The sequence below is a fragment of the Gossypium arboreum genome, chromosome 4, assembly GCF_025698485.1.
Source record: "Gossypium arboreum isolate Shixiya-1 chromosome 4, ASM2569848v2, whole genome shotgun sequence".
Lineage (NCBI taxonomy): Eukaryota > Viridiplantae > Streptophyta > Magnoliopsida > Malvales > Malvaceae > Gossypium > Gossypium arboreum.
In genome coordinates, this window is record NC_069073.1 from 121932960 (window position 1) to 121959120 (window position 26161).

Here is a 26161-nt window from a genome sequence, read left to right on the forward strand (position 1 = left end):
TAATCTATATTTTAAACAGGCCTATTGTCATTAGTCCACTTTTTTAGCCTAATATTTTTTACTCAAACCTTCCTAAAATTCAAGCAAGCTTTCAAAGTTGGATAAATAGCTCGACCGAAAACAAATTTAATTTAGGCATTTCACTTAATGAAATGAGTTAGATCCTTTAAAACTTTAAATTTAAACTACATATAAATTTTGACCCAATATGCGTTATCGTCAGTTTTAATTTTATAAGATTTTATACAAATATTTTAAATTTAATTCAATTTTCACAAATCACTAACATTATCAAATTATCATCATTTCTTTAAATATAAAAATAAATATATTTGTTCATTTCTTTAAATATGTACAATTGAATAAAATCAAAATTTCATATATATATATAAACCATAATTCAAGTTTCAAAATATATAATTGCACCAAATCAAAATTTAAATATCAAATTACATATTAAACCAAAATTCATGTATAAATTGATATTTATCTCTAAATAAAATAAAATTCAAAATTTTAGCATTTATTTAAGCCTAACTTATAATCTCTACAAAATTCAGTAACCACTACAATTTAACTTTAAAATTTGGCCTTAAAATTGCAGGTCGAGTCCTTCAAGGTTTTAAAATTTTTGGGTCTGAGTCATTGGAGGTTTTAAAATTTTCAAGTTGGTTTGAAGGGCAAGAGTCTTTTAAGACAACCTAAGACCTACCCCCCCAAAAAAAAGGCCATCTCTATAAACATAAAATTGTAATTAAGTAGACACTTAAGATCTTTACTATTGTTGTCCACTAGATCCTCCCATTGGTGCATTTGTTGCGCTGCGAGTCCTTGTCAGAACAGAAAACAAACCACTCAGACCAGAAAACACTGTCCTGTTGTTGCCAACATTATTGGCACTTGATTCACCTAATTCCTGAAAAACCAGATATGTAATGTAACCATTGAAACCATAAAAGATCCGATAAAAATACCATGAAAGGTCTTGTACTAGAAGTCAGATTCTATTTCTACTCTTTATTTAAAGAATAGGTAAATTAATCCATGTACGTTAAATCAAAGAGCAAATCAATTATTTCGGTTAAAAATTTCATCTATTTGTACTGTTTTAACCAGACATTACTGACAAAATAACTAAATCGTAGCACATGGTGTGCCATATGTATCTCATATTAATATACAGAGACAAGTTTTTAATAGTAAAAATGAACAAAATTTTTAACAAAAGATCAATTTGCTCTTTGATCTAACCACAGGAACTATTTTGCCTTTTTTAATAGATGAGACAAAATATAATTCAACTCTTTCTACAGGGCTTCCATGATACTTTTACCTAAATGATACACTTGAGAGCAACAAGCAAAAAGGGGAAAACCTTAAGGCCTGAGGCAGAGATTACATGTTTAGGAGATCTCTGAACCTGTCAAAAGTCAAATAAAAGGATTTACTCGGAGAAAACGCTACCTTGAGTCTGAATGTCGAATATAATAAGTTCACTTTCCTTTTTCTAATTTTCCATGTATATGGAAGATCACATCTTCGTATTCATCTCCGAAAATGTTTCAAACAGTGCTAAACATGAAGAAAACCGAAATGTTTGAAGAACATAGATTCTGAAGACTGATTTAGCTTAACTACTTCAGTAATTTTCTGTTCTATTAATTCTAATAATTCAGGACTCTGTAAAGTCAACTAACCTTGGGAGTTCCATTAGAAGAACCAGAAGATGGAGACGGCGGTTCTACGAGTAAAATGGGAGGCAAAGACCCACTCTGCTTAAAACACAAAGAAAAAGACTTGTTAAAAAAGAATCGGCGGTTTCAACAACCAGGTTAGCACGAAGAGAATTTCAACATCATTCAAATAAACCGGACATGGAAAATAAGCAATGCATTGCATTCAATGTCAAATATCCATAAGATTTCTCATTCGCATGGCTGAGATCGACCAGCCCATATTTGGTTGAGCAAATTTGAAACAAACAAAGGCCAAAGCACAATATTTGATAATGAAAAAACTCTAAAATGGTCCAAACATAACAGCCGCTAAAGATATCATAAAGGCCCTTGTACCGAGAGTCAGATTGTATTTTGTCTCCTCTACTCTAAAAATGAATAAATTAGTCCTTGTACATTAGATCAAAAAGCAAACTAATCCTCTTGCTAAAATTTCATCCATTTCTACAATTAAAAACTGGTTCCTATATGTCAAAATAAGATACATGTGCCACATGTAACTATTTAGCTATTCGGTCAGCCACGCCAGTTATGGATAAAATTCTTAGAAATGACCAATTTGCTTTTTAATCTAATGTACAGGGACTACTTTGCTCATTTTTTTTAGAAAAGGGGTAGAATACAATCTGACTCCTAGTAGAAAGGCTTTTATGGTACTTTTACTCATAACAGCCTTGAAATTCTATCCTTAAAATACATGTTCCACAGTCCAAGTGTTCTTCCATTAGTTAATCATTCATCACACCATACATCAAAAAGAGAAGGAATCTGACCCTTGACGGTGTTTTCGTTGGGGCTTCAAGAGCTGGCCTGGAAGAGTTAGCTGGTAAAGCCTGCAAGAGTGAAATAACACTCAGCATGAAGAAACACGAGCATAGGAACCAAGCTGAAAGAAAACGTCTAAAATACATGGATCTAAAAAACAAAACAGTAAAACAATGATAGTAATCAACAGTGATCCAAAAGAAGAATCATCATCTGCTCTTACGGTTTTTGTTAGTGTTTAAGGACACCACAATCTTGACAAATAGATACCAATGAAACACAGATAAATAGATAACATACTATTAATTGCAGATCAGATACATAACATAAACAAACCTGAGTATGATCAGTGGGTCTATTTTGTTCTATGGTCTGGGCATAATCACACAACCAGTTGACTCCTTCATTTGTCATATCCTATGAAGATGATAGAAAACCACAGAAATTAACAAAAGCAATGACAATACTCATGAATCACGTTTATATTGCACCGTATGTTTTTGTTTAAAGTAAGAATTACCTGCTTCCCTTCTATCCTTTTTATCTTACTTTCCTGAGCATCGACACCAATAAAAAGAGAGAGAGTGGGTCGACTTAGTTTCACATCTAGAAAGTATAAAATAACCACAATACAGCAAAATCAAGTCTTCAAAAATGCTTACCAGAGTTTGAACTACATATCGAACGGATTGAACATTAGTGTTGAGCTTCTTTGATTGATCTTGTAGTAGAGTAACCTATACAATTCAATCAATTTTCAGTGAATAACAACGAAACCTCCTATAGATGAAACTTGCTACGAATACAACCTTACATCTCACCTCTTCATGTGTTGTAGCAGTAATATCTGCAATTTCATGTAGACGATTATCCACACCCTCAATTCTTGAGGATAGTTGCCGTTTGGTAGCCTAGAAGGGGACGAGAAAAAAATTAAAAAGGAAAGAGCCAGAGGAGATTTCAGTCAATTTACTAGGAAAAACATTGACATATATATGGAAACCAAAATCATGTAACTTGGTACTTGAAATCTTCATATACTGTGGCCATTCATGGATTTAGGTAATGTACGAACAAATTTAGTAAAAGAAAGACTTGCCGAGATTGACGAGTAAACACTCTCAAGCTGCTTAGCTATGGCATCACGTGCATCAGATAAACTACGCCTCGTTGCAAACATCATATTGGGAAGTCTCCAGCCCTGAAACCATTCAAGGAATATAACTTATAGCCAAGAGTAAAGATGCATATTTTAAGCAAAGAAACACACAAGAAATGACGTATAGCAGCTACATATATATATTCAGAACAATAGTATAGGAACTCAATTGATCCATTTAATAGAAGAGGGACTAATTTGATCAGGTCCCTATTATAATAGATCGACCTCCGAGGTATATTCACCCATATATATAACAAGCAAACAAACTGAAAGCATAGAACAGGATTCTTGAACTTGGCAAAACTATCTACCACGGCCATTGAGAAAATGCAAATGTGCCAGAATTTTTTATCACAGAATTCAACCATCTTATCAGTTTGCTCCACAATAACCTACACACATAAATACACTATAAAGAATAAAAGTTCATTACCTTCCACCAAACGTAGCCATATCCAACAACGACAACAACAATGATTATGCTGTATTTACTAGTACCTGCATGTGACAAAAACATTCCCCAAAATAAAGCTCAGGAACTGGATAGTGTTGACTATAATTGATCAATATTGAAAGTTATAATTTCTCTTAAAAAATTAAGAATAGTAAGAAAACAGTATTTTCTTTTAAGTGTCAGAAGCTGATTATGAAAAGGGATACTCATTAATTTCTCATTCAAAAGGAACTATGGAACCATAGTAGTTGTGCATATTGCATAAAAGCATGACAGAATAAAATTTGGAAAAGTTTTGTTAAAAATTCTAGTTAGAATGAGTGTCATCGACATTTTCCCTTCAAACGTCAAAGGATGGAAACAATCATAACCTGTTCCTTGTCCGGTAACAATTGTAATTGGTCTATTTGATGCCAAGATTTGCAGTTCCTGCCTTAGGCTGTTAACCTGTAAATGAAAACAAGTTAAAACAAGATATAACCATACAAATTTAAATACTAAAGCAAGGATCAGAATAATAGGGAGTCATCACTGAAATGACAAGCATACAGAATTAATAACAAGAAGTATCATGAATGCTTAACGTTATCAATGATATATTCCTCCAGAAAGTAATAAAAGCATGAAAATACATATAAATGAATATAAAACTTTATCCGCTAGCAGCATTGCCATGCAGCCACCATATTAAAATGTCATGATAAAACAGAGGTAATATCATTATTTGCAATCAACAATACCTGAAGATCACAAATACCTTTTCAACCATAAATTATTTAGTCAAGGATCTATCCATAAAGAAAAACAAGAGATAACTTCATAAAAAGCATTTCCATCATATTTCAATCATTTCAATTACCAAGCAAAACAATCAAACAAGCAAAAATAGCTCCAAATATCAGAAACACCAATAATCAGAATATTATTCACCACTCATAATGGAAATAGGAGATCATACAGACCTGAGCCACCAAATAGTCATTTCGCGGCTTGTTTGACGGAGTGGAATCATCATGCTTAAGTTGCCGAAAAGCAATCTGCAGCAGGAGACAAATTATCACCAAGTTAGGCAGAAAGTAAGAGGCTTCATAATCTAAAACTTACATATTTTAAGGAAAACAAAAAAACATCTTTAGTTTTAAGTCATGGCTAGAAAAATGGAAAATCACCTTGAAAGCACCAGAGACAAAATCAGAAACACCTGACATGCGTCCTTCTTTCGCAAGAATTGAACCAACAATACCTAAAAGACAAACAATAGATAATTTAAGTAGAAGGATAGTGAAATTCTTAGCTACCTCACTCCTCTAAAAGGGAGTACACATTAAAGTAATAACATCTTCAACCCCAAATATGGAGTACCCTACTTTCATGCAATTCACATGGTTCAACAAGCAAATGATATATCACGATCAAACTAATACAAAAAGAGGAACTTTTAGTTCTCGGATTTATTTTAGGCTATTCTATTTTGGAAGTCCAACAGCTATCTTAGAGCCCACCAGCCGCAACATTTATACAAAGGATTACCTATGGGAAAATATTGAAACCATAGAAGTTCTAATTTTTAATGCCAAATGTCATGTTAACAAGAGGCAAAACCAAATTGGTAACTACATTACTCCTCCAAAGGGGAATACATATGAACAAATTATGTTTGAACATAGTCACCAATGCTATGATTCTTCTAATCGATTCATCCATTTAGAACCTGAAAAGATGCAAGCTCTGTCTAAGTTAGACTTCAAAATAGAACTCTGCTCCACAATCAGATTACTAAGTGATTGTTTTAAGGACATTCCATGTTGATACTGTACATGCTTACAATTCCATCGAATATCACTCAAGCCCCCTAGCCTTTCAATTTATTTCTATCCTTCATATTTTGTAACAATTCCCATCAAGTGGATCACCTTCAGCTAAAACAAAAATCAAGATTCCATCTTTGCAATCCAATTCTTATATCCCAGCACCACAGCTATAATCCAGGTCCCAGTGCTAATACGGAATCATAAACTATAATCAATTACATCCATAGCACCAAAACTAGCACGCATTCCCTAAAGCTTCCCCAATCAATCCAAGTACTAAAAAACATTAATCCAAAAAAAAAAAACTAAACCCTAATCCAAATCCGAGGTTTATCTAAAACCCTAAATTTACTTTCAACTAAACCAATCGATTCTCAAAAAACCCAAACAATAACCGATTCGTAAGTAAAAAGAAAATTAAAAAAAAATTGAAGAAGACCGATGATTGAACAGACCTGCACCAACGATGATAGATAACTTGCCAAGAGGAAGAGCCATTGCCAAATACGGTTTGGACCGTATATTTGTACGTTTGTGAGCGTATATACTGGGACAGTAGATAAAACAAACTACTGCTAGAGTACCATGAATCAAAAATTGCAGAACAATAAACGAATTTGGGTTTTTTAAAAATAATAAATTAATTGGTATTTTCCATTGATTTATGGTTTTTTTTTTTTCGATTGCTTTATGGTTTGATTTTGAGGAATCGCTGAGAAAATTTATAGAAGACTATGGAGCTTAGATTACTTGGTTAGCATTTAGCAACGTAAAAGAACCCCCGTCGTCGGGTATTAGTTACCTACTAAACTATTTACTTTGTTGGTTAATTTGCCATAAGGGTCCTTGAATTTTTTATATTAGTAAGCCATTAAACTATTAAGTATTTACTTAATTTTGTTGGTTAATTTCTCATAAAAGTCCTTTAGTTTTTTTATATCGCGAAAGTTAAAAAGTCAATGGATAAACTACACTCAAGGTCACTAAACTATTAGAAAACTTATGTTTTGGTCACTCAAATTCAAAGAGTTACAAAATGGTCACTAAACTATTCGAAAGTTTTTATTTAACCCACCATGCTATTAAGTTTCTTTTAAAGAAAGTTCGACTAGTGAGATTTAAATGATGATTTGATGATTGATATGATAGATTAATACCCATCGAATTCAATGAGTAGAAGAACATACCTTAGATCTAAGTCGATCTGACGATTAGTGTCGAAGATTAGAGAAAAAAATTGTTGGATTTTAGTTCACAGATTCATTACGTTCAAAGTTGTTTTATGAATAAAAAAATGAATTGTAAAAGAGAAGCGAAAAGAAACTTTAAATTTTGTATAGGTGATGCAAACAGATAATTTAAACTTATTAATAGTTTAACGAACTTAGATGTAATTTACCCTAAATCAATTGTCAATACTGTAGGTTCAGCTCGAAGTCAGGTATCAATTCATTTTATTTTCCAAATAACAATAAATTAATAAATTTTTATATTAATATTTTCTATTTTAGATTTAAAAAATAAAAAAAATTTATTTTTTATTTGAAATCTGAGCTAATTTAGGTTATGTGCATTTTTCTTTTTTAAATTGCATCCCAATCCAACTCGACCCAACATAATATATTTATGCTCACAAGCCTTTTTTTTTACTTTAAATAAAAAAGTTCAATTTAATTTTATACTAGAAATAGAATAAAAATAAAAATATCATAGAAGTATTTATACTAGAAATAGAATTGCATTTTTCCTCTTTATTAAAAAAATATGTAAATTAGTTTATGTATGTTAGATCAAAGAACAAATTGCTCCTTCTATTAAAAATCTCATCCATTTTTACTGTTAAAAACTAGTCAACGTGCACGTGGCACGTCACATGTAATTATTTGATTATTCCATCAGCTACACTAGTTTTGAATAATAGAAATAAATGAAAATTTTAATAAAAAGTATTAATTTACTCATTAATCTAACGTATAAATATTAATTTACTAATTTTCTAAGTAAAGAGAACAAAATATAATCCGACTTCCAGTACAAATCCACTACTATACTTTTACTTAAAAAGCTTTCAATAAAATGATTTCTAACCCGAAATCCCCCACCGCTAGTATATCAAAGAACCAAATTTTATGTACAAGAGTAGCACAAAAAGGTGAAAATATACTATAAGGTCCCTGTGCTTTTTACATATTTAGAATTTAATCCTTCTACTTTTGTTTGAAAGAATTTAGTCATTATACTTTTCAGATTTAAAAATACAAATCCAATTGTTTGCACAACTAAAATTATTTGTGTTCAATTCAAGTTCATTACATTTTTTTACATCACTATTAGGTGAGTTTCTTTCAATTCAAAATGTCATACCAGATGATTTTAATAGTGTTAACAATTGAATTTGAATTTAAATTTTAAATTTTAAAAAATAGAAGGATTAAATTTCTAAAAATAAAAGTAAAGATACTAAATTCCGAGTATACGAATAGTATGAAGCATGAGGCATATGAACTATATTAGCAAAAGCCAAAATTAGAATCAAAAACAGCCGGAGATTGCTTCAACTTGTCACATTAGGAGAATATCTATATCTATATCTCTATATATATAATGTTACATCCAAGGTTCAATTGAATCCCAGCTGAAACAGTCCACCGTATTTGGAACACTTCACCGGAGCATATACCCTCATGAGAGCAACGATGGTACCCCGAAAATGGCACCAAATGAAACAATGGACGTTCAGAATAGAGTTCAAGACATGTAGAAAACCTATCTTCTTTTTATGTGAAAACTAATCCTTTCAAGTGCCATATCGACATCTAACTTCCTTACCTTCGATGAGTCTCTCCACGGCATCTGAAGGGAGGCCGATCATCTCCAATGTCTTCTCCCACACTTTGAATGAAGTCTCGACACTGTGCGCTTCTTTAGAAGGATTTGTAGGATGACAACCTTGGGAAATGAATGCACAAACAGGCCACTCGTCGATTTTCAACGACTCACAATACTCCAAAATCTGAGGATCTGTTGCTGCGAAAAGAGCACTCCTAGAACCTACATTGATATTTAATGATGGCAAAAATTAGCTCCCAATTCCCCTTATCCACTGGCATATGGCAATTCCTCTTAGTTTCTTATAGATGCATGACATCATGGACCAAGAATGTATTTGGAAAACAAAAATAAAAAAGAAATTGAAAACAACAAGCCTAAAACATTACTTTGACATGATAATTATTTATGTGGTGATGATAGCTATGCTTCACAAAAACAATGTGCTACATTCATTAATAGAAACTAATTAAGAAAACACAATTGAACTAATCTTTGCAAAAACTTACCCTCTTGAGGGCTGAATACAAAATAGGGTATTAGATGATAAGCAGCTTGAACGATTCTGGGTAGATCCCGAGCCTGCACTTAAACATAGAATATCGAATAAGATCACTATTTTCAATGACAGACACATAAAGAAGATGAGCAGCAAACAATAATAGATACCATTTATCTATAGACTTTTCATTTTCCCTTCAGTACCCTTGTATAACACTTGTGTCCGACACATATTCAGACATGTGATCCACATAGATGACATGTTGGTAAATAAACAAAATAACATGTGTCCTTTGACTGAAAGAAACTTCAAGAAAATGGCTAAATTTTAAACTTCAGCTATTGCAAAACATGACAGTTAAACATCTTCAATCCAAAGAGACATCACACTATAACTTGCAAGAGAATTAATGTTGAACATAAAGTTTCAACAAAACTAGTAAAGAAACCATTCATTTCAAATACTTTTCGACGAGTAAATATCGTGTATGAGCATCAAGTTATTAGACCTTCTTAAGGAAGCTTTGCCTTCAGCATGGTCAATAAGCAAAATTTTCAAAGGAATCCTAATCCTGATATAAGATTTTAAGAATATGATGGAAGGCTATTTGATTTTCATATTTGTATACATATATTTTGCATGCATTCAAAAGGGATATAATTTTTTTTTGCATATATCTATGTTTTTCCCCTACAATTACGAAATCCTTTCTTCTGAAACAGCAGAAAAGTTGGCTCATCTTCTAAAACAGTGAACATACAAATTTTGGTAAAAGTATTATGGAGGCCGTTGTATTAGTAGTTAGATTGCATTTTGTCCCCTCTACTCAAAAAATGGCAAATTAGTCCTTGTACGTTAGATCAAAAAGCAAATTGGTCTTTTTTATTAAAAAATTCATTCATTTGTACTATTAAAAACTGGTGCGATTGACAGTAAAACCAAACAGTGACACGTGGTGTACCATGTGTACCTGATGTTGACGTACAATGACCAGTTTTTAACAGTAGAAATGGATGGAATTTTTAACAAAAGGACTAATTTGCCCATTCATTGAGTAGAAGGGACACAATGCAATCCAGCTCCTAGTACAGGGATCTCCATGGTACTTTTACCACAAATTTTGTATTGTTATATTTTACGTTGAAGAAGACAAGAAGGAAGAATCTCTGAATGGAAATATGTAATTGTAAACATTCAAGTAATGACCCTTCTAATAAAAGATGGAGAAACTGAAATGCTCTTATATTCTTACAACATTTGTGTGGACAATTCCAGGTGATACACACATAACGTTAACACCAGATTCAACAGGTAGCCGTTTGTGGAGGACACTGCTAAACATAACCTGCAAGCCAAGGCACAAGTTTCATAAGCCATTGTTAGTGTAATATATTTTACTTTACATCTTGATTATATCCAACTTCTTTATTTCTTGATGATCAGTTACTACAACAGGATGAAAAAATGCATGAATAAAATCGAAAAAGTCACAGGTTGATTGTTAATGACCTTTATAGGCTTGCTAAATAAACAACATGTGAACGTAGGTAAGTTGAACTTGTTTATGTTCACAAACAAGCTTGATAAAGTGTTTGTTGAAGAGCAAAGTTAAAGGCTTAACAATAACTTATCATTCATCAAGTTATTAAATTTTAACTTCAATATCTTCTTCCACAAATGAAATTACGATTTAACATCTTTGTTATATAAAAGCAGGATAACATAGATTGAAATTCATCTTGTAGTAAACTATTGTTGCAGAGTTGCTTTTTACATGCACACAAAACACAGACACGCAAAAGATAAATCCAGAAACATGAGCACAAGAAGATATCCACTTGTTAAGCCGAAATCTCATATTAGATGGCAACAAGAACAGGAAATTGCTGTTGTAGATATAAATCCATCCCTTAGACCTAAAGCATTCACCTTTGTTCTGAGGGAATCATAAATGAGTCCACACCTAGGATCCATATTATCTGTTAGAAGCCATCTTTAGCAAATGACACTGTTGAAGTCAGTTTTTCAGTTAAAAGTCCACTATAATGTCGCTTGTGTCTAGTTAAATGCTCAATTAACTCAACCAAACTGAGTCCAAATGCCTAAAGTTAGCTTGACAGTTAAATTGTCCCATGTAAGCTATGTTTAATCATGTGAAAAGCAATACAAGGTAAACTGCCATTCTGTGTCCATAGGTGAAACCGAAGATATGATGCAAAAAAACCATAATTCAATGAAAATTTAAAGCGAACTAACTGTTAAAAGGAATTGAAATGACTTCTTATTATACCTGTGCTAGCTTGCTGTTAGTATATCCCAACAGGCTTGAGTATTTTCTTTTCCCAGAAACAGTGTTCATGTCTTCTGTATCAACGAAGCCAACATAATGCATCTGCAGAAGGGAAAATCAAATACATAATCAAAACATAGCTATTTGCATTTTTGAAAACAGTGATGACAATACCAACAATGAACGCTATGTTAACTAGCAGTAGAGTAGTATTAGTCCGTGGCACTCTACCATATAAAGAAAGCAAAAATGGTAAAATTCAAACTTCCTACTACCGCCAAATCAAACACTCACCAAAACAAAACAAAATCTCGAAAACATAATGCTCATCAAAATCATATCGTCATTGAATCAAAAGTTACAAAACCAATCTCAGAAACATGAGGCTCAACAACTGCATAGGTAATTGAAGACCCTTCGAAGGTTACATCTTTGATTCTCGTTATACCAAATGCAATGAAACACAATGCATAAAGTTTAGTGAATTCCCTAACACTACTATTTCACTTACCATCTCCTACCTATCCAATCCAATAAGCCAACATAACAACCAATACTTTTCACCAGCAAAAGTGATAGTTACAACTTACAACCGTATCAACAGTTACCATCAGAATCAATCATTACAAGCACCAGGGGAGGCTGGCAGGGGTGGCCCCTAAAAATGATAAAATTTTAATTTAATTCTTTAAAAATTGTAAAGATATAAGCTAATATAACGATGAAATTGCATTTTAGCTCTCATAAAAATACATAACTCGGCTTAACTCAACCCAAACTAACTATCCTACACATGATATACAAAGGTGGAACTCAAACTTGAGCTCTCAAGCCGGAATCGAACTTGAACTCTCAAAATTCCCTTCGCATTAAGCCAAGGCCTCATTGGTGATACATGAAAGCAATTGTTAGTAGTAACTATGCAAATGCTTAATCTTTTAATCCGAATGGAACTCACAACAGAATTGACATTAATAATTCGACTTGTAGACCCTTTAATAAGTGATGGCAAAAGCAATACAGAGAGCAATGCTGGAGCTAGATGATTCACTTGCAAATGTTCCTCAAACCCATCCTTTGAAAACTTCTGGGTTTCTGCAAATAAACAAGTTTAAAATACAAATCACTATTTTGGGGTTCAAACAAATAGCTTAAATTAAACATTAACAAAATAAAAAAACGAACCTCCAATTGAAAAAATCCCAGCATTATTAATAAGAACATGTAATGGTTTTAAACGAGCATTCCATGTATTAGCAAAACCAACAACAGAATCCAATGATAAAAGATCAAGTTCCATAACCTCAACATTCAAAAGTATCCCTGCCCAAGAACTACACCATTGATCAATCAATTCATTAGCTGTTTTTCGGTTCCTCACTGCCATTACAACATGTGCCCCTGCTTCAGCCAATTGTCGTGCTATTTCCTTACCGATTCCACTCGTAGTGCCGGTTACGATGCATGTGAGGTCGTTTAATGGCGGTAATTCTAATGGGTTTTGTAAGTGACTCGTTTTTGTTCTTTGAAAAAGTAGCTCGTAGGTTACGTGCATCCATCCTATTAACCATTCGATCCAACCCAGAGCTTGTTTCTTCTTCACCATTAATACTCTATAAATTATTCTTCTTTTTTGGTTTTTAAATCTGTGTTTGTGATATGTAAAGATTTTGAGGAAGCTTTGCTCGAGTGCCAAGACGGTGTGAAAATTATGAGTGTAACTTCAAAAATAAAATTAAATGGACTAAATTACAAGTATTTGTATGATAGAGGACTAAAATCAAATTAGACCACTCATTTTCCCAAAATAGAATAACTGCGACAAAAGAAAAGGCTTAAACCCAAATTTAACCCTCAAACTATACCATTCTTTCATTTAGGTACCTAAAGCTTTTTTTGTTGGCAGCTAAACTATGGTAAAAGTACCATGAAGTCCCCTATATTAAGAGCCTGATTGCATTTTACCCTTCACTTAAAAAATTGACAAAATAGTCCTTATACATTAGACCAATGAGCAAATTGGTCCTTCTGTTAAAAATTTCATCCATTTCTATCGTTAAAAACTAAACCCAATACGTCAGAATGCGGTACATATGATGTGCCATGTATAATTTTTTAGTTATTTTGTTAGTCATGCTAGTTTTTTATAGTAAAAATGGATGAAATTTTTAATTAAAATAACAAATCTACTCTTTAATCTAACGAACAACAACAAACTTGCCCCTTTTTTTACTAAAGAGAACAAAGTACCCATGGAATATTTGTTTGGATTTAAGCGTAGTAAGTAAAAATAAAAATGTGTACTAAAGATATTGAATTAATATGAATTTTATATATCTTAAAATAATCTTAAAAATTACAATAATATTTACATTAAATAATAAAATAACTTAAATGATATTGATGTTATAATAATTAAAAGTTATTAAAATTATTATTCATATTTAAAATAAAAATAAATTACCCAATTGATCACTCAACTTTTAAAACGATTTCATTTTAATCGCCTAAAAAATCCTTACAATTTTACCTAAAAGACAACTTTCATTTTAATCACCTTTAAATATAGTAGATTGTATACATTAAATCATCTTTTACCACTTTATAATAATTTATATATTTATTTTATTTTTAAATAAATATACTAAATATAATTAAATCATAAATGTGTATATATATATATATATACGTTGTAAATACATCTGTCTTTGACTTATATTCAAATAAAACTTTGATTTCCATATAATACATACTAATGAAAGGCTTTGAATACATAAAAATTCTTGAGACAGAGAGAAGGAAATTTGGACAATCTACATCAAAAAACAAACCAATATTGTTGAACATGCACATCCAAATCTGAATAACATACTTCAATAATTATTTACACACTCTATACTGATACATTTCTCGAGTCCTGCATGTCCTTATCTCTATCAACCAAGACACTTATTTTCGTAAACCGTACACAACTCTTTGCATAGATTAAGGACAAAATCTTGATAAAATGACAATATTTTTTATTGTTGGGGATTTAGATCGATTGCTAAAAAAACAGCACTTCGAAAATTTTTCTCGAAGGAACGAAACCCCGTTAACAATAAAAAGTCACATAAAAGCATAACTAATGTTACCATACAAAGAGAAATGAAATATTTGTTTAAAATTCAAAGTTGGCAAACAAATAATGTAGAAAATGATTCCAACATTGTCATTGTCAAAAATGTTATAAAAAGAGAACAAATGTCAAATGGCATCATCAGGCAAAAAGGAGAAATCACTGTTTTTAACACACTGCAATTCTTCTTCAAGTGGTGTGTGAACAACAATGAACACATGATACCGAGACCGACCGAAATGGTGAATCAATCATCTTTCTTATTTGTTGCTAGAGACTTGTTCGCCATTATAGGACGCTTATCCTCCGACATCTTGCAGTGTATTTCACCCCTCTCCTTAAAATACCTCTCGAATGCTCGAGGAAGGAATCGCGGAATCAAAAAGAAAAAGAGGTTGATAGAGAAGTACAATAGGTTCGCAGCCGCCAAGCCCTTCCCCAACCAATGCCATACGATATCCTGTGCAATTCAGATCAAATCGATAATACTGGGAATTATTTGAAGATAAACTAAATTAATATTAACTCAAGTAAATTTCTTTTTTTAGGTGAATAAAAAATTACAAAATAATCGCATAACTATTTAATTTTTATCCTTTTTTGTCATCAGTTGATTAACCGTGGTAACTTTTAAATTGACATAATAACAACTTTAATTCTTGAATATTTATAAATTATATCAATTCAGTTTTGATTTTAAAAATCTAACCCTCAACATTTACATATTGTGTAATTTAGTCTCTTTTTTTACAATTTTATTTTTATAACATTGAGGGTTAGTTTTAAAAGGGCAAGAAAAGAGTAAATTTGTTATCTTTGATTGTTTAATGTTTCTATCTTTTGTATATTTTTAATCAAATTTAGATGATAAATTTGAGTTTTTATTTTTTTTACGTGGAAGGGTCACAAAAAAAAAAGTTAAACTGCAAAAAAATACCAAATTATATAATGTGTAAATGTTGAGGGTTTATATTTTTTTAATCAAAGACTAAATTGACATAATGTATAAAAGGTGAAAACTAAAGTTATTGTACTAATTTTAAAAGTTGCCACCATGTTAGCCCGTTAGTGATAAAAGAAAATTGAATAATTGATTGATAATTTTGTAACTTTTCGTAATTGTGTGACTAAAAAAAATTACTAATAATTAAGTGACTAAAACTAGAAGTATTTGGTGAAGAATTTACCTTCAGTTGTGCATTAACAGGCAGTGTTTTGTTGAGCCAAACATCATGTATCCAGTCAACAAGAACGAAGATTCTCCGAACCGTGTATAGTAATGGGACGAGTGCCCTCACCGGTGGCGAAAATAAAGACAGCCCGCCTATCACGTTTTCTGTTAGTATTTGGAATGAAAGCAAGAACAAGTGCGGGGTAGCCGATCGAACGTCATGGTTGTCGCCCCTTGCGAAGCCGCCCAAGACATACGCGAGCGGCAAAAAAAGTCCTACCGCAGTTCCAAGGATCACATAGAGCCTAAACAGTTTGCTGCCTTGGAAAATCTCTTGCGAGGCAGTCGATACATGACCGTTGGATGGGAAGGCGAAACGCGAAAGGGCAATAATATAAGCGGAGGCAATAGCTGGGAAGACTAAATCAAGGAGCGGGACAAGGCCACTAATCGAAAAAACCATAATGAAAACTACTAGTTGGAGCTCGATCACACGTAATGATCCCATTATACTGCCTACCCCGGACTGTTGCTGTTGCTGTTGCTGCTGCTGGCGAGGTGGTTTGTGCTCGGGTTTTTCCCCAGGTGCTATGGTGTGATCTGGCTCACTTCTTGGAGCCACGGCGAGAGATACACCGGACATTTTTTCGTTGTTTGCACAATGAACTAAACTTTCATATAAAACCTAGACAAAGAAATGAACCAAGATTCAGTTCTTCAATAATCAATCATCATCAGTACGCAAAAATGGATTCAATTCTTCAAGAAACAATTATCGGCAGCATTCGAAAGCGATTAAGATATGCTCGATACTTCGATGTTTTCAACGGATCGATCAAAACTTCGAAATGGAATGGCTAATAAGAACATTAAGAGTTTCACATACATACATACAGACACACACCCACACACACAACTTCATTGATCTCATTTCATGCTTGTACTAATCGAGTTCAATATAATGCCAACTTCTAAAGGCTAATTAAGAGGCCATTAAACACTGGAAACATCAATATGTTCTGAAACATATTAACAATTAACCAATTCATTATGAAAAAATAATCCAAAATACAATCATAAAATCAAATTCACAAACAGGAAAGGAGCATATCAAAATCTATATAAACATGAATTAATAAAACTTATAAAAACTATAAACATAGAATTAACATGAAAATTATCAGATCTAATTACATTTTATTTCAAAAAAAAAAATGGCATAATCCAAAGAAATCAGATTCATAATTTGCAAAGAGAGTAAACAAAATTAGCCAAAACTTGAATTCTATGAACTTCAATAAAACTGAAAACTATCAATGCATTAACAAAACTAAAGACAACATTGCCGATAAAGATGAAAAATGTAATTGCAGTGAAGAGATCTTACTGAAACGAAGGATTGAATCGAAAAATGGTGAAAGTGAGAGAGCTTAAGCTTTTTGCGTTACGGATACAGAGTGGGCGATTACTCCTGAAGTTCGTTTTCACGCGTGTAGCCTTTTCTGGATTTACACGTGGCTGTATCCCACGTGGGAGTTTCTAATTTTTACTTGCACGTGTCATATATTGTACTGCTAAAATAAAAGAAAAATGTTCATATGTATGTACCAAATTGAAATAGAGACAACAGTTAAGCAAATTCCCCAATCATTATTATTTGAATTAATCCAAAATAATAATTATTATTTGAATATTATTATCAAAATTTAAATTATATTATCCATAGAATATTCAAATTTGAAAGTTAAATTGAGGCCAATTTAAAAAAAAAAAATTAGACTTGAGCCCAAACTCAGCCCACTAAAAGCCTCTTATCACTATTTAAAAAAAATAAAAATATATATTTAAATTTCGTTATAATAATACATAAATATAATATAAAATTAGTTTATGTTATTATTATTTATAAACAATAAAAATAATTCAACTAAACTAGACTTGTTCATAAGTTGGGTCATCTATCGAGGCTCACCCAAAATTTGGGAGGATTTGGACAATAATATTAAGCCCGAAAAATGGGTTTAAGCAAAAAAATTAGGCCCGTTTAAAATATGTGTTAGGCTCAGGCTTGAACATTCAAGGCCTAAGCCCGACCCGACTTGTTTTAAGTTTATAATACTTTATATTATATAATTTAGAACACATTAAAAAAAATAAACTTATACTAGATATATAATAATACTATAATGTAAACATTAAAATAATGTTAACATGATTATAGAAAAATTTTCAATAAATAAAAAATTTATAAAATTATAAAATATTAAAATAATATAATATAATTATTTTAAAAAAAATTAAAAATAATATAGGCAAGCCTAAAATGGGCTTGAGTTAGTCTTTTTCAAATATAAGCAGATTTAAATAAAATTTTAGACCCAAATTTCGAGTCTGGTCAGGTTTAAGCAAGCATAAAGTATATTAATATAACACTTAAACCCAGCCCATAAGCGCCTCTAAATCAAACCGAGGTTAAAAATAGGTTTAATTCTGCTATTAATCTTTGAATTTGTTAAAGTTAAAGTTATGGATTTAATCCATGTATCTTAATTTGGTTGGGTTTAATCCTTATACTTTTCAAATTAGCTTCTTTAGTCCCTGCATTTTTTAAAATTTGAAATTTTAGTCCTAATTCAAATAGTAGCAATAAATTCGTTTAGTTAAATTTAATTACTAGTATTATACTATGTGTATAATTGTAGATTTAGTCCACATTCTCCGATTGGCTCATTCTAAGCTAGTATAGTTTTCAAATTTTGAAATTTTAGTATTGACACAAATGACAGTTATTAATCCATTAACTGGATTTGTAGTGTGAATAATATGTGGAAATAATAAGTCAATATGGCATTACACATATGATAATATGTTTTGTCACATCAAATTTTAGAAGTAACAAAACTGTACTTAGTGGATTTAACAATTAATGATTGGTGATGACTAAAATTCTAAAATATGAAAAGTACAAAGACTAAAAATATCAAATTAAAATACAGGGACTAAATCCATAATTTTCGTAAAATATAGGGACTAATAGCAGAGTTTAACCTTAAAAATATAAACTCAACTCAAATTTGAAATTTCTATCCATCCATTATGTTAGAGAAAATATGAAACCATCAGTTTCTTTTAATATCATATATGAATCCCAGTTTCCATAATCCTTTTAATCATTTCCACCGCATGCACCACCACGAAAGCGGCGGACGCCGGCAAGCTCAACATCATCACCGCCACCATCCCTAAAGCTAAGCTTGGCCGAGTATTCATCAACTGCGATTGTAAAACGCCCAAAACATCACATATAATCGAATCGTAACTCGTGTAATACCGTTTCTCCCACTCCATCCAATCCGCCGGCGGTTCATAGTTCCGCTCTATCATCTTAATCTCGTGTATTCTTTTCCGTAGAACAATCATGTTTTCATCGACGAGTCGCCGTCTTCCTCCACCACCAACGCCGCTGCAGCTCAAGTCATCGTTATCCGATCTTCTCAAAGCGAATATCTTCGGCGTCGTCGTGGAGATCGGTTTTCTGAATCGGTGTTTCGAAAAGCAGGTTGTTGAGGAAAGAAAACAGGTATTGCAAAGAGATTTTGATCCCATGATTTTGAATTTTCTTTCTTTTTTTTTTTTTGTTTGTTTGTTGATGATGATATTTGATAATAGCGTTTATGCTAACAGTGGTTTTATAGTTTGAAAAACGGCGGTGGGAACCACCGATGGGGGCGGCGCGCGAAAGCGTGTTAATTAACAGCGCAGATACAAGTTGGTTGCGCGTTTTTCAAAGTGGATCCCCCAAAACACAACGCTCATCACGTTTTGATAGCGCCATATCGGATATTCTAATTTAGACAATCAAATTTAGACATGTCTCCAAATATTAGGTTTTTTTTATAACAAATTAGGCAGTTTATTTCTTTTTAAAGTTTATAATATTTTATAGATTTAATGATAAATTTAACGAAAAGTATTTGCATATTTTATCAGAATAATTTTAATGTTATTTTTAATTTTTTTACGATTAACTTTTGTTCTTTTTTCTAATCTACTTTTCTAATAAATTTAATAGAAGTATTGTTAAAAAATTATATTAAATTAAAAAATAAAATAAACGTAATTATCTAAAAAATTAACTCGGTAGAAAAACTTCTCAATAAACTAACGTATGAAAAATTAATACCTTTTGAAAGAAAAAAAAGATTGAAAGCTTGAACTTATACATTAAATCTATTAGAAAATAGAGAAAACCAAAGGTTGATGGTAAAAAAAAACTTAAAAATATAATTAGAGTCATTTTGACAAAATATGCAAAAGTTCATAGCCAAATTTATCATTAAACTTACCTTATATTATGTTATTTTTATATATTATATAATTTATAACACATAAAAAATAAAATTAGCTAATTTATATAATAAAGTTGATGGTCGAAAATTTTTGTGTTTTTAACTTTTAAGTTTTCATCATTTGTGTTTTATTGATTTTAAAAATTATGAAATTATCATCGTAATAATATAATTATTTTACAAAAATATTTTTAAAAGTATTTGTCAATTGAGTTTCACTCAAAATTTAAAAAAATATTAACTAAAAATTTCACATAAATCTAATTATAAAAATTAATATAGTGTTTTTAACACTCATTAGTTTTCTAAACATTAAAATAGGAAAATTTTCAAATATACATAAAATATTGAATAGAAAACTTCAGTATCACTATTAAATATCAATTAATTATATACCAATGCTTTCTTCGGCAACTCTTAGATACACTGTTAAAACCACAAGCAAGCATGGAGCTATGAAACAGAAAATAAATAAATGCTCACTCTGGCCGACATTCGGTCAAGGATAATCTATAGAATGTCGGCCGTAACGGAGCAATCAAACCAGCAAGACAGTGTTGAAGCTAATACAGATATCGGCAGCATACTACTCTGTATATAAAGCACAAAAAGCTATTCCAGGTTTGATGACAAAACGATATTGTTTTCAGGTTCTTTTAGCTGGGATTTTTTCACCTTTCTCCGAACGTAAACCTTCATCCGAGGTTCTTGTTTCTCCTCTTCGAGTTCTGAAATTTTGGACGTACCATTCAGCTTCGGCTCACTTTGAGTAAACCTCTCAGCCATATTCCCTTTATTTGCATGCGTTCGAGATCTAGGACGTTTAAGTTGCCTTAAATGGATCTTCCCCCATTCCCTTGATTCAAGATCTATCTGTGGCGTTGTACGTGCCTCCAGGTCAATATCTTTCCTCGGTTGGGTTGCCGCTGGCAAAGCACAAACAATAAGTGAACGCCTTTCTCTTTCACGAAGCTTCCTTTGCCGCTGTTCCTCGTGCTTTAAACCTTCTTTCTTTTTCTTTTCTAATAGACGAGCAGAACGCTTCGGAGGTGAAATCTTCAAGTTATTTACATCTCCATCGAAAGGATTTACCAGCGTTTTGGTTCTGATGTCAATTTTTGGGTCCTGTGAGCCTTGTTCACTAACCATCTTACCTCGTTGTGGTTGATCTTGTTCACCAACAGATTTTGTTAGTCCATTTCCGCCCTTCAGTTGCTGTTGTCGCTCCTTGACATATTTCTTCTCGTTTTCCATCATGGGCCAGGCAATATCGTCCTTAAGTACCTTGACAGTTCAACAAAGCATTAAATCTCATAAGTTTGCTTGTCGAATCTTGTTGAAAGTTGAATCATAAATAAATTACAACAAAAGTAAATAAAACTGGAGAAAAGTATGGTCACCAACAAGTTCATCCTGAAATCTTGAGAAAATACAACATACGACAATATTTACAATTCTAGAAAGTAACTACGGGAACTAGCTAATCATCCATAACCAATAACAGAAAACCCTTTTCCGGTAATGGAATGATACTAGCATTGATTAAATGATGACCCAAAAATATTTACTAAAATGGAGTCCTCGAAACCGTTATTAAGCAATAGACATCACAATTAAGAAGGCAGAACATAATGTTCACGAGAAAACCGGTAAAAGGAAGGAGGACTATACGTAACAATTACGTGACGTCAACAAATAACACTTCTATTCAAAATATGACACGTAAATGATGATACTTAACTATTTATGACACATCATATATGGTTAAATACTAAAGTGTTTACGACACATCAAATAATTGATTCATACAATCCTTAATCCTACTAAGAAACTGTGTAAAGTGTTGTAAAATGAGATTAACTACCTTTATCGTTTTATTGGTAATCTCTCGTCGTTTTCTCTTTTTTCCCCTCGGTTTTTGAGTGACCTTATTTAGCTTTCCTATCAGTATTTCTTCAGCTACTTCGAGTGGACTGCTGAAGTTTTCACTTTCTTCTTGAACCTCTTTAAGTGATTCCTTTCTGCCTTCGTTTTTTAAAACACGAGCCACCTTTCTCTGTTTTCTGGTCTTCACTTGTCGTTTTCTCTTTTGTCCCCTTCGTTTTTGAGCCACCTTAGTTGGTTTTCCTTTTGCTATATTGACTTCTTCGGCTACTTCAATTGGATCACTAATGTTTTGACCTTCTTGAAGCTCTTCAAGTGATTCCCTTGTGCCCTCGTTTTGTTCTTCAAATCCCTCCGTTATTTGCTCACATGCTTCTCCATTATTAGCTTGATCACTTTTTACCCCACTACAGCCAACAAAAGCCTCGACTTCAGTCCCTTTCTCTTGGACTAAGGTTCGATCTTCCTTCTCATCGTTCTCCTTCCCCAACGCAGCATCATCCATGTGAACCATAGACCGTTCATTATCGGCATTATCAATCTCTCCATGCTTCTCCAAATGACAACTCGCTCCAATTTGACCACTAAAGTTTTGACTTTCTCCTTGAACCTCTATAAGTGGTTCCCTTCTGCCAACCTTTTGTTTTTCAAATCCCTCCATTGTTCGCTCAGATGTCGTATTTTTATCACTCACTTCAATACTATGTGTTCCAACTTTGCATCGATTCTTGGATTCCGCACCTTGATCACCATTTACCCCACTCAGTCCATTAATAGCCTCAACTTCTCTCTCCTTTACTCGGACCGAGGTTTGATCTTCGCTTTCATCACTATTTGAAATGTTCGACATACAGAACCTATGACACATCTCCTCCTCATTGACCAAATCACCATCATCCAAGTGGCATGTTTGCCGTTCATTATTAACACATTCAATTTCTGCATTCCTACAAAGCTTCTCCAAATGATTACTCTCTTCGATTTGTCGACTAAAGTTTTGACTTTCTTCTTGAACCTCATTAATTGACTCTATAGTGCATCCCTCCATCCTTTGCTCGCATGCGGTCTTTTGGCCACTCACTTCAACACTATGTCTTTCAACTTCACACCGAATTTCGGATTCTGCAGCTTGACCACTGTTTACCCCGTTACAGCTGCCAAAAGCCTCGACATCACTCCGCTTCCCTTGGCCTAAGGTTCGATCTTCCTTCTCAATGCTATTTGAAATGTTCAACCTATGACTCATCTCGTCCTCCTCATTCCACAAATCACCATCATCTTCACAAAGCTTCTCCAAATGATGACTCGTTTCAATTTGTCCATTAAAGTGTTGACTTTTTTCTCGAACTTCATTAATCGATTCCCTTCTGCCTTCCATTTGTTCTTCAAACCCTTCCGTTCTTCCATCACAAGCTCTATCCTGGCCTTTCTCTTCAACACTTTGTCTTTCAACTTCACACCGAGTTTCAGATTCTGCAGCTTGACCACTGTTTACCCCGTTGCAGCCATCAAAAGCCTTGACTTCACTCCACTTCCCTTGGACTAAAGTTTGATCTTCCTTCTCAACACTATTTGAAACGTTCAACCTATGACTCATTTCCTCCTCATTCTGCAAATCACCATCATCTTCATTATTAACGCATACCATCTTTCCATTCCTACAAAGCTTCTCCAAATGAAGACTCGGTTCGATTTGTTCATTAAAGTGTTGACTTTCTTCTCGAACCTCATTAATGGATTCCCTTCTGCCTTCCATTTGTTCTTCAAACCCTTCAGTTCTTTCATCACAAGCTACATTCTGGCCATTCACTTCAACACTTTGTCTTTCAACTTCACATCGTTTCTCAGATTCCAGAACTCGATCACCATTTACTCCACTCCATCCATTGAAAACCTCAACTTCACTCCCCTTCCCTCGAACCAAGGCTCGATCTTCGTTCTCATCACAATTTGAAACTTTCAACCCAAGACTCGTCTCCTCCTCGTTCCTGAAATCACCATCATCCATACAAACCATATACCGTTCATTATCTACAGATACGAGCTCTCCGGTTCTACAAAGCCTCTCCAAATGATGACTCAAAAAACTAGCATGCGCCCACGGCAAACCCTTGTATTCTTTCCCTATAAACCTCGATATATCTTCCTCTTTCGACCCACATTCCTCATTTAATTTCAAAATTGCTTGTTGAATCATCTAAATGAATAAAATAAACACAAGAAAAAGCAACAATGAGAACATAAATAAACAAATAAAAGACCTAAAATTCAATTCTTCTCTAAAAAGGAAACGGCATTATTTCATTATTTGCATACATTCAATGCCAATTTTCATGGGCATCCCAATTCAATAATCTTCCATTAATTTAGTTAAAAAAAAAACATTAACCGATCTGGGTTTCTAGCAAATTCAACAAAAAAATTCAATAAAATCAAAATATATAAACAAATTTCAACATTTAAAACTTCATGATATTGGCACAGATGGCAACCACAATAAGAACGGAAAAAAAAAGTGATTAGTAGTTACCAAAGAGTAAGGAGGATGAGTGGGAGTTTGTAAAGTAGGCAAGAACTGCTGCAATCGAAGGTCGACAAGTTCAGGGTTTATCGCCATTGAAGGGTTTGTTGAAGCAGCAAGCTCTGCAATAATGGCGTCTTTAAGCTTGTTTCTTTTTACACTAGTACTACAACGCATTTTCTTCAGTTGCTGAATTATGGGTCTTCGCCAGATTCTTGAATCGGTGAAACCAAATCAAATTAATTAATAAACAATTAGGGTTTTAAATTTTTCGTAGTTGGATTTTTTTTCTCGTTTACTTTTTTTTTTTTTTGGTTGGGCGGGGGAGGGGTTCATATAATATTGCTTATGTATTACCACCCTGTATATTTTAATTGTTTGATATTTTTAATTTTTTTCCATTTTTATATTTTCCCAATTTATTTTATTATAAAATTCTTAAATGTTAAACCTCAATTTTTATTTAAATTTTGATTTGAGATTAATTCAATTAATTAATAATATTTTTTAAAAATAGTTAATAAAAAATATAGACAATCATAAGTTATCATTTAAAAATCATATTTGGAATAAATATTAAAATATTATTTTGTAATTGATATTTTAATGTAGTAATAAAACACAAACCTATTGAATAATAAATTAATCCGTGCTCACAAGCTACTTAAGTCTAACTCGAAAAATTTAAACTTAATTTAGTAATTATTGAGTTGAATTTGAGCTTATTAATACTCAAACGACTTTAATATATATATACTTAAATAATTTATATTATTAAAAGTTAAACTATAAAATAATCACTTTTATTTGTCTTAAATTATATTTTAGTCACTTATGTTTGAAATATTACGTTTTAGTCACTTACATTATCGTTTTGTTACGATAAATCTAAAATTTTAACATAAATCTCAAATATTTAACGATATTAATTGGAATACCAAATCATAAGATAAAACCTATAAAATTTAAACAACAAATCATTTCAAAAAAAAACCCAATTCATTGCTAATTGACAAGATTCGGATACTATTTTTAAAATAGTAATATCTTATATAAAATTTAATAAAATTATATATGCCATGTTAGATCATCGAAAACAAACCTAAATCCATTAATACGTTGAAGGATCTATCATGTTAGATTATAAAAAGAATTAATACGTACTTGAATCCATTAATACGTTGAAGAATCTATCACACTAACTCAACAAGAACAAAAAGAAACTAGATATTGATGCATACTTAAATGTCAAATCAACTAGAATAAAAAATGAAAAATAGATACATATACGTATCTAAATCTATTGATATGTTGAAATCTTTTAAATCTAGTAGTTTTGATTTTCAAAATTAATACACAAGTATTTTATATATTATTTTGGACCATAACCGAATAATTAATTACATACTCAACTCGTTTTTATTTAATAATTAAAGCTCAATAAATTTTAATTCTATTAAATTATTTTAATTTTGGCTAACTTTTTATTATAATAAATAATAAATAATAATATTATTGTTATCATATATGCGTGTAAAATCCAATCACAAGTTAAATACAAATACATGT

General features: G+C 32.1%; 5 protein-coding genes across 8 annotated transcripts; all 5 read right to left on the minus strand.

Moving 5' to 3' along the window:
* Window positions 1-399: 399 nt before the first annotated feature.
* On the minus strand, window positions 400-6758 carry LOC108480475 (uncharacterized). 4 transcript variants are annotated; one of them, XM_017783491.2, is made up of 14 exons: window positions 6384-6758; window positions 5287-5360; window positions 5080-5154; window positions 4489-4564; window positions 4097-4161; window positions 3601-3702; window positions 3323-3412; window positions 3164-3238; window positions 3022-3054; window positions 2838-2918; window positions 2510-2569; window positions 1698-1772; window positions 1376-1420; window positions 400-916 (listed from the first exon to the last, which is right to left on the minus strand). In XM_017783491.2, the coding sequence occupies exons 1-14, from the start codon at window positions 6424-6426 to the stop codon at window positions 779-781; spliced, it is 1032 nt and encodes a 343-aa protein (XP_017638980.1). In that variant the 5' UTR covers window positions 6427-6758; the 3' UTR covers window positions 400-778. The 4 variants fall into 4 exon arrangements, with proteins under 4 accessions (XP_017638980.1, XP_052882637.1, XP_017638981.1 ...); XM_017783492.2 differs by having other exon boundaries at window positions 782-916; window positions 1334-1420; XM_053026677.1 differs by lacking the exon at window positions 1376-1420.
* Window positions 6759-8402: 1644 nt separating this feature from the next.
* On the minus strand, window positions 8403-13268 carry LOC108482268 (dehydrogenase/reductase SDR family member FEY-like). The gene is made up of 6 exons (XM_017785391.2): window positions 12735-13268; window positions 12508-12644; window positions 11550-11651; window positions 10512-10604; window positions 9267-9339; window positions 8403-8979 (listed from the first exon to the last, which is right to left on the minus strand). Exons 1-6 carry the CDS (start codon window positions 13153-13155, stop codon window positions 8726-8728), a joined length of 1080 nt encoding a protein of 359 aa, XP_017640880.1. The 5' UTR covers window positions 13156-13268; the 3' UTR covers window positions 8403-8725.
* Window positions 13269-14704: 1436 nt separating this feature from the next.
* Window positions 14705-17326, minus strand: LOC108482203 (uncharacterized). Its single transcript, XM_017785319.2, has 3 exons — window positions 17226-17326; window positions 15855-16523; window positions 14705-15127 (listed from the first exon to the last, which is right to left on the minus strand). Exons 2-3 carry the CDS (start codon window positions 16479-16481, stop codon window positions 14915-14917), a joined length of 840 nt encoding a protein of 279 aa, XP_017640808.1. The 5' UTR covers window positions 16482-16523; window positions 17226-17326; the 3' UTR covers window positions 14705-14914.
* Window positions 17327-18911: 1585 nt separating this feature from the next.
* On the minus strand, window positions 18912-19633 carry LOC108482348 (uncharacterized). The gene has a single exon (XM_017785471.2). The coding sequence runs from the start codon at window positions 19442-19444 to the stop codon at window positions 18974-18976; it is 471 nt and encodes a 156-aa protein (XP_017640960.1). The 5' UTR covers window positions 19445-19633; the 3' UTR covers window positions 18912-18973.
* Window positions 19634-20554: 921 nt separating this feature from the next.
* LOC108483531 (uncharacterized) lies at window positions 20555-24925 on the minus strand. The gene is made up of 3 exons (XM_017786981.2): window positions 24602-24925; window positions 22052-24268; window positions 20555-21471 (listed from the first exon to the last, which is right to left on the minus strand). Exons 1-3 carry the CDS (start codon window positions 24767-24769, stop codon window positions 20800-20802), a joined length of 3057 nt encoding a protein of 1018 aa, XP_017642470.1. The 5' UTR covers window positions 24770-24925; the 3' UTR covers window positions 20555-20799.
* Window positions 24926-26161: the final 1236 nt, after the last annotated feature.